The sequence below is a fragment of the Lolium rigidum genome, chromosome 5 (genome assembly GCF_022539505.1).
Source record: "Lolium rigidum isolate FL_2022 chromosome 5, APGP_CSIRO_Lrig_0.1, whole genome shotgun sequence".
NCBI lineage: Eukaryota > Viridiplantae > Streptophyta > Magnoliopsida > Poales > Poaceae > Lolium > Lolium rigidum.
In genome coordinates, this window is record NC_061512.1 from 63,178,932 (window position 1) to 63,195,856 (window position 16,925).

At 48.0% G+C, this 16,925-nt stretch overlaps 1 protein-coding gene and 1 long non-coding RNA gene across 2 annotated transcripts; one reads left to right on the top strand and one right to left on the bottom strand.

Moving 5' to 3' along the window:
* The first annotated feature begins 2,863 nt into the window (after positions 1-2,863).
* Positions 2,864-7,053, top strand: LOC124656027 (putative pentatricopeptide repeat-containing protein At3g16890, mitochondrial). The gene is made up of 3 exons (XM_047194838.1): positions 2,864-5,012; positions 5,186-5,240; positions 6,452-7,053. The coding sequence occupies exon 1, from the start codon at positions 2,864-2,866 to the stop codon at positions 4,922-4,924; it is 2,061 nt and encodes a 686-aa protein (XP_047050794.1). The 3' UTR covers positions 4,925-5,012; positions 5,186-5,240; positions 6,452-7,053.
* Positions 7,054-10,628: 3,575 nt separating this feature from the next.
* On the bottom strand, positions 10,629-13,012 carry LOC124654450. Its single transcript, XR_006988361.1, has 4 exons — positions 12,915-13,012; positions 11,767-11,869; positions 11,617-11,681; positions 10,629-11,084 (listed from the first exon to the last, which is right to left on the bottom strand). It is a non-coding gene; the product is annotated as an uncharacterized LOC124654450 (long non-coding RNA).
* Positions 13,013-16,925: the final 3,913 nt, after the last annotated feature.

The window sequence follows — 16,925 nt, forward strand, 5'->3', positions numbered from 1 at the left end:
TTCTTCACCGGCGCCAAGGATGACCTCGGCGCCGATCCGGAAGACGACGAGCTGGCAGCCATGCGCCGTGGCTGCCAGACGTTTCCCCGGCGGTGGCTCGCCGATGCCCTCGATGCAGGGGGCATCGTGAGCACTGGGTAGTTGCCGCCCTCGATGTGCTCGAGGACGTTCGCCAGCGTCCTATCCGGCGCGCTCCACCAACGTCGGCGGCCCGCGGCGTTGTTGCACGGAGGCGGAGGCGGCGGGCCGTCGTATGAGGCGAGCTCCCGCTCCCACCGCTGGAGGAAGTAGGAGTTCCACGCCGTGTAGTTGTCGGGGTGGTGGCGCGGCTCGGCGCGCTCCTCGTCCGTCATGGTCATCCGAGGCGGCGGCGGGATTGGTACGCCGCCAGCACTGAGCCGCCACCCGCCGCCTGGAGGCCTCGTGTCCGGCGGGCAGGGGTACCCCGCTTGGTGGAGGAGGTGCCCCTCCCACGCGTGGAGCGACCGGCGGGGGAATCCGTTGTTGGCTGCGCCGTCGTCGTCGTAGAACGCCATCGGGAGAGTAGAGGGAGAGTGGAGGGAGAGTGGAGCACGGGGTACGCCTCGCGGCGAGCGGAGCGGCGTATATAGGCGCGGCTGGCGCGGGGGATTAATGCCGCGTGGAATGCGACGCGTCCGCGGCGAGCTGACCGGCGGCAGCCTTTACTGCGCGCGAAAGACGATGCGTGCGCGGAAGACGACGACATTAACTCGCCGCGTGGCCGGCGAATGCAGACCGGCGGCAGGCTTTTACAGCGCGCGGAAGACGATGCGATGAGGACGACGATCGGTTTCTCTCGCCGACAAGTTGGGGCCACCAGACGCGCGGGAAGTTTCCTCGGTATTTCCTGCGCTTTCGTTTCGTCCGGAGTCCCCGAGCGCTCCCCGGGGGGCCGGGGATGGCGTGGGATCGCCGGATGAATTTAGGCCCAAATCCGGACGAAAACGAGGAACCGGGAGCGCGACTGGGCCGAATTACGCCGTCCGGATGGAAAAAAGGCTCGCCGGGGACCTCGTCGGGGGACGAGTGGAGATGCTCTAACCACTGGTGCTGCACGCTCTGATCCGAAACTGGATACACGGTGCTGTTATAGTGTCTTACTACAATCCTGTAAAATACCAAAACAAACTACTTTGTATTCTAAGCTACACAAAAACAGTGCCAACGAAAAATCTTTCATAATTTTAATTTGTGCCGCAATGCCAATGCTATGTGCAGGCACACATCTATTAAAGTATGCAAGGGAAAAGCGAACGAACAGCCTAGTCGGGGACAAATATTTCAAGGACAATCTCCTCTAACAACCACGAGAAAATATCTAAAATCAACCCGGTGAAGCAATATCTTTTCTCGGGGTACACTAAAGACGTACCATATCTTTATAGAAGGCAGAGATTTTAGTACAAGAAGACTACCACACGTATCACAAACTTCACACCAACTATTCTGAAGACAGCCACCACTAACAAAATAACAAGGAAACAAAAGAACCTATCCTAAGCTAAGCCACAAAACTGCATCTCGACCGATGCTAGACACCTTCGAAGAACAACAACTCCTAAAGGGTTGTCCTTGTCGACGCACCAAGGAAGGAGAAGATGGCGGAACTCGGTCGGCCCTGAGAAGGCATCGTCTTGGAGTCGCCATCTATGGTGGGCATAGCGCCGACGGCGCCGAGCACCGGAGGAATGTACCAGGACCTCCAAGTCATGTCTCAAAAGCGAAACTCCCACTAGAGAAGACGTCGAGGAGGCCGCCATCGTGCCGATCCAAAGGACCTAGCCCCTAGGCTTTCGCCCGGAGAAGCTACCAAAACAGGCGAGAAGACAGGAGACACCGGCACTCCTTGGCGACGCCTCCAAAGGGGGACACGACACCCATGGGCGCCGTCGCCACCGGCCCAACAAGTCATGCAGGACTTTCATCTGTATCTTCGCTCGACATACTGATTAGTGTTAACATTTATGACACCAAATTAGTGTTACTAAATCCGTTTTGAAATGTAGTTTCATGACATACCGATTTTATGTTATATTGCTACTCTTTTTCATAATGTTGATCAAATTTAAAAATATTTGACTAAGAACAGAAGTTAAAACTACACTTGTCTAGCAAACAGAGCTTGGCTCTGGTGGTTAGGTCCCTTGTGGTGGAACCAGCCCACCCAGGTTCAAATCCTAGATTTGGCATGGGTGTTGCATTTACCTGGATTTATTCCAGGAATTAACCGGCGCTATGCTTTCAGTGGTAGGTGGCGTGCTCGTCAACGAGCGAGGCGCCAGTGGTGACTTCGTCAACCTCAAGATATGCCGGCTCAGTCCCTCGGAGGTGCTCATAGGGGTAGGGTGTGCGTGCGTGCGTTCATAGGGGTGTGTTTGTACGTGCGTGTTTGTGAGCGTCTGCGTTGTACTGTATTCTCAAAAAAAAAAAAAAACTACACTTGTCTAAGGATGGAGGTAGTAGGTGAAGTTCAGTAATCTAATCTAGACCGTAGATAATCTCCTTGCATTTTACTCGTGGCTGACAATTGTTTCTTCGGCAACATAATTGATTTTTCTTTTGCAGTATCATATTGGATGTGGTTTCATTCGTGGACATGAAACCCAATGTTGACCCTGCAAACTTGAATCATGGTAACGTGTTGCTCCAAATCCGTTGTCAAAATCTGGAGCCAGGATTTTAAACGTCCGTTGTCAAAATTTGGAAAACGTCATGGTCATAGATTTTGAATTTGCATTGTTGAAGTGATTTCATAATGGCAATCTGTCAACTCAGCAGTAAACCTGGAAACACTCCTCAAAAGAGTTGTCTGAATCTCTCTTCAGCCGCCCAGTTGAAGCAGATGGCAAGCAGGCGGCGCCTCAGTCTCCTCCTCCGCCGCCGGCGCGGCCATCTCTCAACCTGTAACCCGCCGAGATCCCACCTTTCCACCAACGCCGGCCGGGGACCGGCCGAGCCCGCTGACCCGGCCCGCGCGGCGTCGATCCTGGCCGAGAAGGACTGGTTCCGGCGGCTCAACACGGAGTTCGCCGCCGCCTTGCCGCGCCTAGGCCCGCGCTTCGTGGTCCGCGTGCTGCACGCCGCCGTGCCCCTCGAGCCCCTCCTCTGCGTCCGCCTCTACGTCTGGGCGGCGCGGTTCGGGACGCACTTCGCGCGGGACGCCTCGGTGCGGCGCGCCCTGGAGGACGCCCTGTGGCGGCGCGGCCCGGTGGTGCTGTCCGCGGCGCTGGTGGCGGAGGTCAGGGGATGCGGCTGCGAGGTCTCCGAGGAGCTGCTCTGCACCCTGATTGCCAGCTGGGGCAGGCTGGGCCTGGCGCAGTACGCGCACGAGGTGTTCGTGCAAATGCCGCGCCTCGGGCTGAGGCCCAGCACCGCGGTGTACAACGCGCTCATCGCGGCGTCTGTGAGGGCCGGCGCCGTCGACGCCGCGTACCTCAGGTTCCAGCAGATGCCTGCGGATGGGTGCCAGCCTGACTGCTTCACATACAACACTCTCGTCCATGGGGTCTGTCGGCGTGGGATCATCGACGAGGCGCTCCGGCTGGTGAGGCAGATGGAGGGAGCGGGGATCAGACCGAATGTGTTCACGTACACGATGCTGGTCGACGGGTTCTGCAATGCCGGCAGAGCAGAGGATGCGGTTCAGTTGTTTAGCATGATGAATGAGAAGGGCGTGTCGCCGAATGAGGCCTCATACAGGGCGTTGGTCCATGGTGTGTTCCGGTGTTTGGGGAGATACAAGGCGTATCAGATGCTGAGTAAGTGGCTAGGCCGCGAGCCACCTCCACACCCAAGTGCATGGCATACTATGCTCTACTGCTTATCGAAGAACGAGATGGCCAAAGAGGTAGTTGAGGTCGTGAAGAAGATGAACAACAGGGGTTATTTCCTCGACAATGTGACGTTTGGCATTGTGGTCTCTTGTGCCATGAAGTGCCTGGAGTTGAGTAGTCTGTGCGAGCTTCTTGATGATTTCGTAAAGAAAGGTGGGAATCCTGCATTTGATGTCTACGTCATGGTTATCAAATCCTTACTAGTAGACTGCAAAAGTTCTTCAAAGGCTAATCAGTATTTAGAGCGCATGGTTTCGGATGGGCTCTTGTCCAGTGTGTCATCCTATAACATGGTCATAGATTGCTTTGTCAAGGCAGGTGCAGTGGATAGGGCAGTGGAGATCACAGAACAGATGCGATATAAAGGTTCCCTTCCTAACCTTGTGACCTTTAATACACTGCTGGGTGGTTATTCAAAGTTAGGGGATGTACATAATGCAAAGGCTGTTCTTGAGATGCTTATGGAGCATGGGTTCATGCCAGATATCATTACCTTTACCTCCCTCATTGACGGGCTATGTCATACCCATCAACTGGATGATGCGTTTGATTGCTTCAAGGAGATGACAGAGTGGGGCGTTAGACCAAATGCTCATACTTATAATGTACTGATGCGTGGGCTTTGTTCAGCAGGGCATGTTAACAAGGCTATTGATCTTCTTAGTAAAATGAAAATAGATGGTATTACTCCTGATGCATACTCCTTCAATGCCCCCATTTTGAGTTTCTGCAAAATGCAGAAAGTAGATAAAGCTCGGATTGTTTTTAATGCCATGCTGAGATTAGGTGTTGTTCCTGACAGTATTACATGCAATACCCTGATTAAAGCTTTTTGCGATGAAAGAAGAGTTGACGAGGCCAAAGAAATTCTACTTGCAACTGAGTCTAGTGGCTCTAGTGTGACCGATCATCACTCATACTGGCCAATTGTTTCCGCACTTACTAAAAGGGGTCAATTCTGTGAGGCAGGACAGTTGATGAACAAATATCACACCAGAAATGTTCAATTGGGTTGTGGTTCTAATCGTACCACAGAGCCTGATATTGATGTCCGAGTTGTCAATGTGTGAATGCGAGTTGGTATCTAGATGCTATTTGATACATGAATGATGCCCTCTGTTGCAGTGAAGGGTGCAAAGCAGTATCATCTTTACTAAGGTGCAGTAGACCAACACCACTATCCATAACTGCTCCTCACAATCTGTTTAGATGTTTTTTTTTACTCTCTTTTCTTACTGATCCACGCATAACTGTTAAATCTTCTTTCCAGATGAAGCACTTGGACCTTCTTTACGCTTTTATGCTCACTGCTATGTACTACTGCATTTCAGGAAGGATATGGTGGCTGGGTGCTTTTAAATCTGAAAGTCTTTGCAGAAGAAGTCGGTATGTTTCTTCTAGCTCTTTACATGTTTCCATGTATTGCTGATTTTGAAGTGGTGAACTTCATACAAAAAATTGTAGCTGCTTTTAAGTAGACCGCAAGCTAACAAAAAGTCAAAAAGTGAATTTCATGTACTTCCAGCATTAGTTTCATTTTATTTTGAGTCATATATGGAAATTTAAGTGAAGACGGATCAGAATATTTAGTTTGAAATGAAGGGTAGTCAGAAAATATCAAAATAATCACTCTTGAGGAAATTCTGAAGAACAAAAGAACCCTCAGAATCCTGAAGCAAGTATAGCTCTAAGTGGCACACCTGCAAGTATCGTGAATGCACCCCCTAAAGAACAAGTTGACACATATGCCAGCAAGTATGGCACCAAGATCAACTCCATTGTTGAGCGCTCCATCCAGCTCATGTTGTTGGCCCCGATGATGTTGTTGCAACGGTGTCATTGTAATCCCTCCTGCAAGTCCAACACTTTACATTGTGATGTTTCTCATCAATGCTAAAAACCTCACCTAGCTTAATTAATTCTCTCTGAAGTAATCAAGAAATGCAGAACACAGGCATATCTTATATATTCATAGAGCATCACTGTATAGATTGTATGAACTAAACCTTGTTGGTTGGTTTACAAATCTTATGTACATTTTAATTTGCAGAGATGTACAAATTATGTAGCTCTGTACAACAGTGTTGGTCCATGCAGGCATTACAACCCTGACTAGTTATTTATATCCAGCCAGCTCTATTTAACGAACATAACGACACTTGTTTCTTATATGAACTAAACCCTCACAGAGACATAAAAATACACCATTTTTATTGTCCAGAACTGGCACTTGCATCATCATAAAATTAGTACAAAAATGATTACATAGTCCATTGATCCCTTGTGCATATTACACAAAATGTAAAATAGTTTTTCCAATTCATGGTTTCCTATCACTAGAGTCCGTAGTAACTAGTAAATATTGGTCAAGACTAAGCTAGCTAAATAACCATATGAACATCATCCTCTGCAACATCATCAATATTCTTTTTCTTCAACTGCAGCCTTTTCAAGGCAGCCTCTTCCTCTGCAACAACCAGCAGATGGATTTGTTCTTTGTCGATCATTGCATCACCCAACTGTTGCAGCTGTTGCCCGTTTAATTTGCTTCCAGAGGAGGTAATCTATAATAACATTGACATGAATTTATTAAACAGATGAAGAAGTGAAAGTACTCATCACTACTACGTCATCAGAAGTTTAACCAGATGGAAGGCACTGGGCGGCCAGGAGCGGGGTGCAGGGCGGCGACAAGCTATGCAGACGATCATATGCTGGGCGGCGACGAGCGACGCGCCGGCCCGACCGTGGCAACCAGCGTGGTGGGGTACCCCTGGTGGCCCAAGTGGGCACTGTCCTTGAGTCCGCCCCGCTTATGTGGCCTGGCCTCTACGCCGTTTGGGCCGTTTTAGCGGCGGACGAAGCGGATGTCCGCCTCTGCCTGCATCGCGAGTCCTCAGTAAACATGTAACACCAGGGGCAACATTTCTGTAATTATGCGTATTGTTTGTTAGAGGCTTAAAGTTGCTCAGGTGCAAATTTGGCCATGGAGAGTTGGAGACAGCCATGCTTTGTTTACAGAAATTAGGACAACAAAAGTTCTTTGGTTTTGTCAGCTACCTATGCCCTTGCATATTTCGTAGCGACTTTGTAGTGGTAACAATTAACATAACACCCAGTCACCCAGTACGGCAATGCTCAACTTTAGTTGCACTAGCTTCTCTCAACTTCTAATCGAAGATGTATTCAGAATTGTTCATTTATCGCATTGTTTTCTTGCAGGGCTGCTGATATCCAAAAGGATTCTTAGTCTTGTGTGCAAATGCTGCTCTTTCTGGAAACAAGCATTTCATATCATCCAAACTCAGATGTGAGAAGGACGGTTGCTCTCATGTTGTCTTTTTTGAGGAAGTATATGGTGCTTCAGATTGCACCCCAACAAACACTTATTGCGGAGTATGTTTTCCGGCCGTGGGGGAGTCTGTTATGTGAATTCTCATCACTGGTCTAACTTCAGTCAAACCTTATTAGGGTTCGCTTCTTTTCTTGTTAAGAGCATCTCTAGTAGAGCTCAGTTCACCGAAAACGTAAGTTCGTGGCACAGAATAGAAATACTCCGTAGTAAAATGGAACTGAAAAGCAGAATTCAAAATGACGCGGGTAAATTAGGCGATGATCATAGTTCGACATGACATAGATGCTCCGATTGAGCATCGATACTTACATTGTTCGATAAATTGAATCTAAATTAGTGGTACAGCGGCAAGCGCGACCTAGCTAAAGCAAAATGCGGCCTATAATGACCTATGGCGCGCGGCGGTGCCGGTGGTGGCGTAGCTTGTCGACGGCAGATGGCGCCGACGCTGTCGTCGGCGTCAAGCTCGACTATTTCGAGCTTGACGAGGCGGACGCGGGCCTCCCGGCGGGCCGCCTCGTACTCCCGGACCTGGCGGACGGCGTCCACCTCCTCCCGGCGGAAGCGCGCCCGAGCCTCCGCCTTGCTGACGGCCTTCGTCTGTGCGAGGACGGCCTCCTCCTCGTCGCTGCCGTGGACGTAGTCCCCGGCGAGAAGGTCGGCGACCGCGCAGGGATGAGGTCATCCTCGTCGCTGCTCTCCGCGACGGGGAGCCACGGTGCGCGGCTAGACTGGCCGGACGAGGAGCCCTCGCCGGTGTTGCCGCAGCGCGCGAGCTTCCCTGGGGGCGTGAGCCCCCAGTTCGTCCACCGGCGGGCGCTGCGCTTGCGCGCGCCCTCGCTCCGGTTCCACTTGCGCCGCTCCGCGTCGGTGCGGAAGATAGGCGGACGCGGCGGCGAGTCGCCACCGCCCAATCCGGCGGCACAACCGAAAATCCGCCGAAAAAGTTCAGTTCCAACGGGATTTACATGTTCTATTAGAGATGCTTTAATGGCCAGCTTATGCCGAGGAGTTGTGCCCCGGTCACAAGGCCACCGTGAGTGTCGAACAGTGTGACCTAGAAATGAAGAAAGCTGGTTAACATACATGTCCTGTTGTGCCCATTGGTTACAGTTGTTCATATAGTTGCTGATAAAATTCATTGTACAAAAAATTACATTTGTTGCTTCAGATCAGGATGTATATATAATATAACTCATTTAGTCAGACATCTCCTTATTATGGGCACCGTGTTGCTTACAGAGACCAAAGGCTGCACAGAGATATAAAATCAGTTTCTGAGCTAGGAGAACCAAGGTGGGAGAAAAATGCAAGTACCAGAATGCAAGTAGTTTTTGGACCATTTCCACTTCAATAGATTGCTGCTGGAAGGTTCACGTGGGAGAAACAGAATGTAGAGGGAAACTTGGATGGTATCTTTTCAATTGCTGAAGGTTTGGATCACTGAAACAAGAGGGATGAGCTGCTATTGAACAATGTAGAGGGAAAGTTTGAACTTATCAATTTTACTAGGTACTTATTGGGGAGGTTAAAGTAAGAGGGGTGTTTGAAAACATGTAAAAATCAAATCATATATAACTATGTTCGTGCATACATACAGGTCATTCTAGCATTCAGATTTTGTTCGCATATAAATGTCAGTCCAATGACTAAAAAATAAGTTGAAAATAGGGTGTTGTTCCGTCTCGTTAAAACAGATAGACAAACAAGTAGACGGACACATTAAAACCTAAACACTATGAAAGGAAGATTATCAAACTCATTTCTTCAAAAGAGGGTTCTGGCAAGTGCACATACAACATGAATCTTTTAAGGTAATTAATAAATGCTATAAAAGTGGGTATAGCGCAGATATGTTATAGTAACAGATGCGCAATAATCATAATGCTTACCTAAAAAATATCATGATCAATGAATATTTTTTAATGACAGAATAAATATGAAGGTGAAGACCATCTTCCTCCAGGACAGCACCAGCTCCACCTCTCCCCACCAGCTTCTATGTAAGGATGATCCAGGTCCGCATCAATTTCATCCAACCGACAGATTTGAGGCGGTTCATACAATTAGGTAGCAAGAATCATTGGTAACACAACGATCTTTTTCTCCATGAACTTCCCACTCTTCAATTACATAATAGTGCATGGTTGCCTTAGAGCTGAGAATAGCAACAAAGGTAACAAAGGTAACAAAAGCTTCAACAAACTTTTGAACAATATTATATGATGTATAGAATAACGAAATAGATACATCAAGAGATACCAAACTTTTGAACAATATTATATGATGTATAGAATAACAAAATAGATACATCAAGAGATACGGCAGAACCACAGCAGGGCCTCATTCAAACTCAATTTCTTTTTTGATTATGTCATATTCCTTAATGGCACCATCAACCCATCACATGATATTATCTGAAACGTAAAAACTATAAGACTAAAATGCAGAACTACATAAGCAGCTCTGGATATGCATAACAAGAGAAATCGGCCATGAACAACGAAATAGAGTAGAACTAATATGCATAACAAGAGAAATCTGCCATGAACACCGAAAGAGTAGAACTAAGTACCTGCTTAGCGATAAATTCATCCATAATTGTTTTCCCGCCACATTTTCAGCTTCCTCAAAGTCATCATCCTCGCTCAGGTAGGATGTTCCACCTCCCTGGATGTCTTCACCTTCTCCTTCCAGGTCCTTCAATTGGGTCTCTTGTGCCTTGACAGTTTCCTCCAGGGATGCTATCTTCCCGCGGAGGCGAGCAATGATGTAGTCCTTCTTGGCACGCTGATGGCGAAGTGACTTGCGCTCCTTAGCAAGGATCTTGATGGTCTCGGTCTGCGTGACTGGTGGAGGTGCGTCTGGTTGGCATAGGCGCGGGAGTTGTCCAACTCCTTGCGAGTCTCGCGCAGCATGAAGTCCAGGTGCTCCACATGGTACTTCAGTTCTGGGTGCGGTGACAGGTCCATTGGCTCTCCCATTGAGTCATGTCTGGCAAGGTGGGCAAAGCGGGTTCCCTTGATCTGGTTCACATTCTGCCCACATAGACGGGCAAGTGCTTTTTGCAGGGCTCGAGCTAGTCCATCCAGTCAGTTGTTCTCCCTCACGGAAAACTGGATTCTCTCGGACATAGGTGGCTCCATCTTTCCCCTCAGGTCTGCAACTACAACCCACTATTTATACAGCCGGTGCGGTTGGCGTACTGATAGGCAGCTCACATGAAGATCTTGTGGCGGCTTGTTTTCCTCTTTTTCTTTAGATGGCTGTTTTATGTGGAAACTTTGTGTGATCCATGATGTGTTTTAAGTTTGTAACTCAGACTGTTTAAATAAGTTTAATAAAAGGCTGCATGCATCAATTGATGCAGAGGCTGGGGTACTCCCCTTATCTAAAAATAAAAAAAAAACTACAACCCACTGCAGTTCTCCTCCAGGCTGATCGTTGACTTGTGCTCCAAAGAACTCCGGGTGCGGGCGCTCGAGAAACTCAGCTAAGGCCTCCAAGTCCCTCTCAAAGATCAGGCTTCCTCCGTTGCCTCCAAGTTGAGAAGGGTTTGAGAAGCCACCTTTGCCATTAGGACCTTGTAATCTGCACACGAATTTGTGTAGTGTCTCTTGAGGTGTGTAGTGGCTCCGGTACCCCCTTGATCTGATTTGTAGGATAAGAACTTCTTGCAGTAATTGCACTGTGCCATAATCACCGTGACACCAGGTTGCGTTGTGGATGGCACCGGAACCTTTTCAAAGTGATCCCAAACTTTTGAACCTGACTTGCCCCCCGATTGAACGGTAACCTTCGGACCAACCTTCATTCCCTTTTGTCGCTTCTTCCCTCTCCGAGAACCTCCACCATTAGTATTGTCTTCAATGTGCCTAAAAAAATAACTCGTTACAGCATTTACTAGCCTAATAATAAAATATGAAGCGTTTCCTTGGTTCGGTCCGTTTGATTCGGCCATCCGTCATCGTTGTTTTCATCAGTAATCATTGTTCATTTACCTAAAACCGGCTTCGTTTCACCTGGCTATTTCGTAGCAACTTACTAGCACAGCGAAGTAAAAGCACACTGGAGGTGCTTTTTTAACTCAAGCAAATGCGTCCAAACTGTTGTCACTTGCAGTATAATCAAAATTCTAAAAGGTGGGTGTTTTCTGTGCTTGCTCATTTTAGGATGCTCGACTAGTAGTCATCGAGCACTTTGAAAACAATGTCACTATGTTCGTCTTGCAGGAGTATGTCTTTTCAGGATAATGGATTTTTTTTGTAATTTTCTAAGACATGTTATGATAAAAAATTATAATCAAATTCTTGCATTGGAAACTTGGAATTAAAAAATGTATTAGTGACTTCAACTTGGACCTTGGTGACGCTCAACTCAGAGAGGAAAAAGTATGGGGTTCAATACCTGATGACTCCCCTCCCTCGGTAGGGATGCCTATTTCCTATGCGATCCATTCCAAATAGGAGGACCTGTTAACGTGCAAACAGAGACAACAAAACAATGTCAATATCAAGTTGCAGTAATCTGTTTTATGCAGGCCATTGAAAATCTTACATTTTGCTCTTGATCCGGGGGTTTCTTTTTCTTCATATTAAGGGAACTGCAGATGGAAGTGCTCACTACCCGATCAGCCCAACTTTTTAAACCATGCATAAACCTAAGATCCAAGAGAAGCAAGTACGTAAAAATGGTTATCTGCTGATGTGGTAAATGGAAAATAAGGTGCGAACACAGCTGAGGGCACTCTGTACGTTTCGTACCTGAAGTTGTATCATAAAATTTGAATAGCCATATAGATACAATACTTCCAACGATTTGTTTCTTAAGGACTATTTAAAGATTTTAGACTTAATATGTTTTGCGATCTACTAGCATTATAGGTTTGTTCCGAGGCCGGGGAACAACCCATTTCGAAAAAAAATAAGTTTGTTCCATGTTTCTGGCATCTTCTCAAATAAGAATTTGTCTGATGAATTATCAATTTGATCAAGAACTGAACTAGTACCTGGACAGATTACATGCAAGTATTTGATTACGGAATCATCAAATTCGAACAAGAAGTCAACTCTTAACTAGATAGACAATTGTGCTTGTAATAGTTAGCCACGGAATCAAGTTCTTAACTGAAAGTATAAAATGATGACAAAAAGTTTTATATTTAATTATTTATCAACAATTTGCCAAAGAAAAGTGTACAGCATATATATACTATATAAAGTTATAAACCATGTTCTGTAGCTTCATGATAAAATTTCTGAAACCAATCAGAGAACAAAATCCAAGAACAAATCTTCAGTGGATAATCAGCTGAGGTGGACAAAGTAATGAATAACAATTCCAGCAATTTGCTCCCCATCGAACAAACATGAACTAAGAAAATAAAAGATTGCGAACAAACATGAACTAAGAAAATAAAAGATTGCTTGGGTGCAAGAATTTCACCAGGTGCGGGTATGTCAATTAGCAGTCCTAATAAATCTACAGAAAGCTTGTGGTAACCGCGTGCAAATCAATACATGAAACAAAGAAGCGCTATCAGTTAGTAGTATGCATCAGATGAATAGATGATTCAGATCTGCCAAACTCGATCGAAGATTAGCACTTTAGCAGTGCATGCCGGTCGGTGCAAATAATGCAGATGGAAGCAACATATAGATGGATCCTGTGATAGGGAGACCAAGTGAGGACTGGGACTAACTTACTTGGTGCGCTACGGATCTAGGCGGGCGTGTGGAAGAAGATTTCTTAAAGCGACTCCTCCTTCGCTAGCTGCTTGTTCGTCGGCGAGTTCACAGCCTCTGCACAAGGATATGGAACAGCTACTAGCTAAAGATGGCAAAATGCATTTACACAACTAAATGGTAAGTATAGAGAGAAGGGGTTGCGTTCTGAGTTCTGACTCACCTTGTCTATTCTCTTGGAAAAGACGGGCGGCGGAGCTCGCTTTCTCCGCGGCGAGGAGGAGGTGAGTGAGGAGATCGTGGACAAGGCCGCGCGTAGGGGAGTGGTGGTCTCGTCGCCCGACAGCGGAGAGGCTGGCGAGGAAAAGATCTGCAGCAGCGGCTGCAGTTCCACGCGGCTCGTGCTTCTCGTCGTCGAGGTGGAGTTCAGAGTAGGAGCTGCGGAGCTGCGGAGCTCGCTTTCCCGGCGGTGGAGGCCTAACAGAGTGGCGGGCGGCGGAGCTCGCTTTCGTCGAGGTGGAGTTTCGGCGAGGGATCAAGGCCGCGCGCAGGGTGAATGGAAGCCCAGTCACCTGTCTCCCTTGAGTCCAACGGGGGAGGAGAAGGGCAGCAGCTGCTACGCCCGGGACGTGTGCACTTCGTTGGCTGCTCGTCGGCGATGAGAAGAGGAGAAGGGAGCTGGAGGTGGAGAGGGCAATGGTTGTCGGGTGCTTCGAGCTTGTTTGGAAAGTCTGAATCAGCTTGGCCTCTATTAATGGCCTCGCCGGTGGCTGGAGCTGAAAGGTCTTGTCACTGCATCACTTGGGACCTGATGAGAGCTTGCTTCGTGCTCTATCAAGAGACCTGGACCACCGCTGCTTTCATCGGGGCCGTGGCCGCTGGCAGCCTGGCACACGACGTGCATTTATCAAGCAAGGACGGACATGCGCAATAACAGGAAAAATCTGTAGTTTTCAACATTTATACGAACTTTATTGTTGTCAACCAACTTTGTACCGGTCAAATACGTTGCACTGCACAATCATCAGTTCTTACTTCTTACTTAGTGCATTGCTTAGCTAAGTTAATCGACCTAGTATCTCTTCTGTATCAATGTCTACTTAAACATGCTAATTATTTCAGATCTAATTAGTCAACAAGTTTTGTCACGGTTAATTTTTTGAACAGAAAAATATCTTCCAAAAATTTGTTTAGTTTGACACTGTTATTTGTTTTGCAAATAATGGCAATTGCTCTCACACCAATAAACTTTTGAACCTATGATCTACTCCATTAAGCCAGTTGCCAAAAATATTTGTAACGCTCCGCGGCGGGTACAAGCTAGAACCAATTTATCTTATTGACTATATAGATCTTGCGAATTAGCACGGCAAGAAAGGTGTTTGATGGTTTCTCACTATCACCTTGCAAAAAGGAATCTAGATCGGAAATAGTCCAATCTATGTAAAACTTTTTTAAGTAATTGAAAGAAAAAAAATCATATACAGTACCATATTACTAAGTACTGAATAGATCAGAACTAAACAACCACCAAGTGATAGTAATTTGCCTTTCCAACTGGATAAACATATATGTAGTCTTTTTCTTGACGTGTTTCCATTTAGCTAAAGTTAGGCGCCGATAATGAATCAGGATCCCGCGGCCAAAGAGCTCGGCATACATGGCGACCTTATCGTTTGCTTTGCCGAAACAGAACAATTCACTTTTATGAAAATTGATACATGAGATATGATCATCTATTTTAATGTTGACGGAACTAAGCAGTGCATTAAGTTACAATAGGTTGAATATCAAACATCTGAGACATAGAAATGGTGAAAACTACAAAAGAAATCATTATCGTGATACTTGCATATTTTCTAGTGAAGCTGGTGAAAACTGCAGCTTTCTCCTATAATGCAGAAGCGTGAGATGTAAAAAAAGGGTCATAGCTAGACATCATGTTAAGTCTTAGATGTATATATTTGTATATTATAGTTTCTCCATATGTTATGGAGCTTCATGCATATTTGCACTTGTATATGTACTATATATTGTGGCCTTTGGCCCCCTGGTAATACAACAAGCATATTACCCTAACATGGTATCAGAGCTCTAGGATAGCTCCTTGCAGCCGCCGCCGTCGTCCGTCCCGGCACCTCGCCGCCGCGTCCGACCGCCGCCGCCGCGTCCGACCGCCACCGCCGCTTTTTCCCCGTGCCCTGGCCCTCTTCTTCCCCGGCCGCCCATCCGCCCGCCGTCCCCGGCCGCCGCCGGCTCTCCTCGGCCGTCCGCCGACCGCGGCCGGCTTTCCTCTCCCCGGCCGCTCGCCGCTCGCAGCATGAGATTGGCTGAGACTGCATATATGCTGCCCCTATTTTCCGTCGCGTTGAGTCCCGCACAGGCTCGGGTTGCTTCGATCTGATCAGGAACAAAAACAAAAACAAAATCTGAGCTATGTCTCTTCCTCTTCGGGCTATGTTGCGATTCCTCGCTGCCCGGTGATCTTTGATGGCGCGAATTATCCTGATTTCGCTGCCTTCATGCGCGTTCATATGCGCGGTCTTCGTCTTTGGGGTGTGCTTTCTGGCGAGGTCTCCTGTCCGCCGCGCCCCATTGCTCCTACGGCGCCTACTGCACCGACCCCCGTTGCCCTTGCCCCTGATGCTACTCAGGCGGATAAGGATGCAGCCACGAGTGCTGATGATACTGCTCTGGCTGATTATGACCGGAAGGTCCAGGACCACTCTACTGCCGTTGCGACTTACCGGCTGGATCTGACTGACTACACTCAGTGGATCGATGAGGATGCTTGTGCTGCTGATGTTCTCACCTCCAGTGTTCTCCCTCAGTATGCTGCTGAGTTCATGGGTCTTCCCACTGCTGCTGCTCAGTGGGCTTTTCTTCGTCAGCGCTATCAGCCGTCTGGGGATGCTCTTTACCTGTCTGTGGTCCGCCAGGAGCATGCCCTTCAGCAGGGTGATTCTACTATTGATGAGTTCTACACTTAGAGTGCTGCTATTTGGTGTCAGCTTGATTGTCTTCGTACAGCTGTGTGTGCCACATGTCCCTGCTGTCTGACTGTGCGCGCGGATCTGGAGTTTCAGCGCCTTTTTTGAGTTCTTGTCGCGGCTCCGTAAGGAGTTTGAGCCGCGCCATGCACGGCTGCTTGCCCGTGGTCATGTTCCGCTCTTTGAGGTTCTGGCTGAGCTTCGTGCTGAGGAGACTTGTCTTCGTGGTGCTGGTCTTCTTGAGGTTCCCTCTGTACTTGCTGCTCGTGGCCCTTCTGTGTCGTCTGCTCGTGGACCTCCTACGCCGCTGGCTTCGTTGCGGTCTCCCGCACCGTTGTTACTCTCTCCTCCTCTAGTCCATGGCCAGAGTCAGCCTCAGCAGCCTCGTGGTATGACAACACCTCCCTGCACCTACTGTGGCAGGTCTGGCCACACTATCTCTACTTGCTGGCAGAGGGATCCCAACTTACGTCAGTAGCACTATATTCGTCGGTAGGTTGGTTCTTCAGGATCTTATGCTGTTGCGCTATCTGATCAGGACATTCTCCGTGGTCTTCATGGTCTGCTCGCTGCTACAGGCTCTTCCTCGACGGGTACTGCTGGTTCTGTGCCTGGCTCTTCTGGCACCTCGCGACCACCACCTTCTACACAGCCAGGTATGTCATCTCCGTGGTATCTGGATACTGGAGCTTCTTTTCCTATGACTTCAGCGTCTTCTGTTCTTTCTGCTCTTCGCTCTCTTGTTTCTCATGTCCGTGTTGTCACGGCCGATGGTACCTTTCTTCCTATTTCCAGTCGAGGCACCCTCTCTACTTCCTCTTTCTCAGTTCCTAACGTTTCTCATGTTCCTACTCTTAAGATGAACCTGTTTTCTGCTAGTCAGCTTACTGATTCTGGTTGTCGCGTCATTCTCGACGCTGATTCTTGTGCTGTTCAGGACCGCCATACACATGCCCTGGTTGGGGCTGGCCCTCGCAGCCTTGAGTCCCCGGGGCTTTGGGAGTTAGACTGGCTTCGTGTTCCTCCTGCTGACACTTCATCT

What these genes read in the sequence shown, in the direction of transcription:
- LOC124656027 (XM_047194838.1), top strand. Translation starts at nt 2,864, where the DNA reads ATGGCAAGCAGGCGGCGCCTCAGTCTCCTCCTCCGCCGCCGGCGCGGC.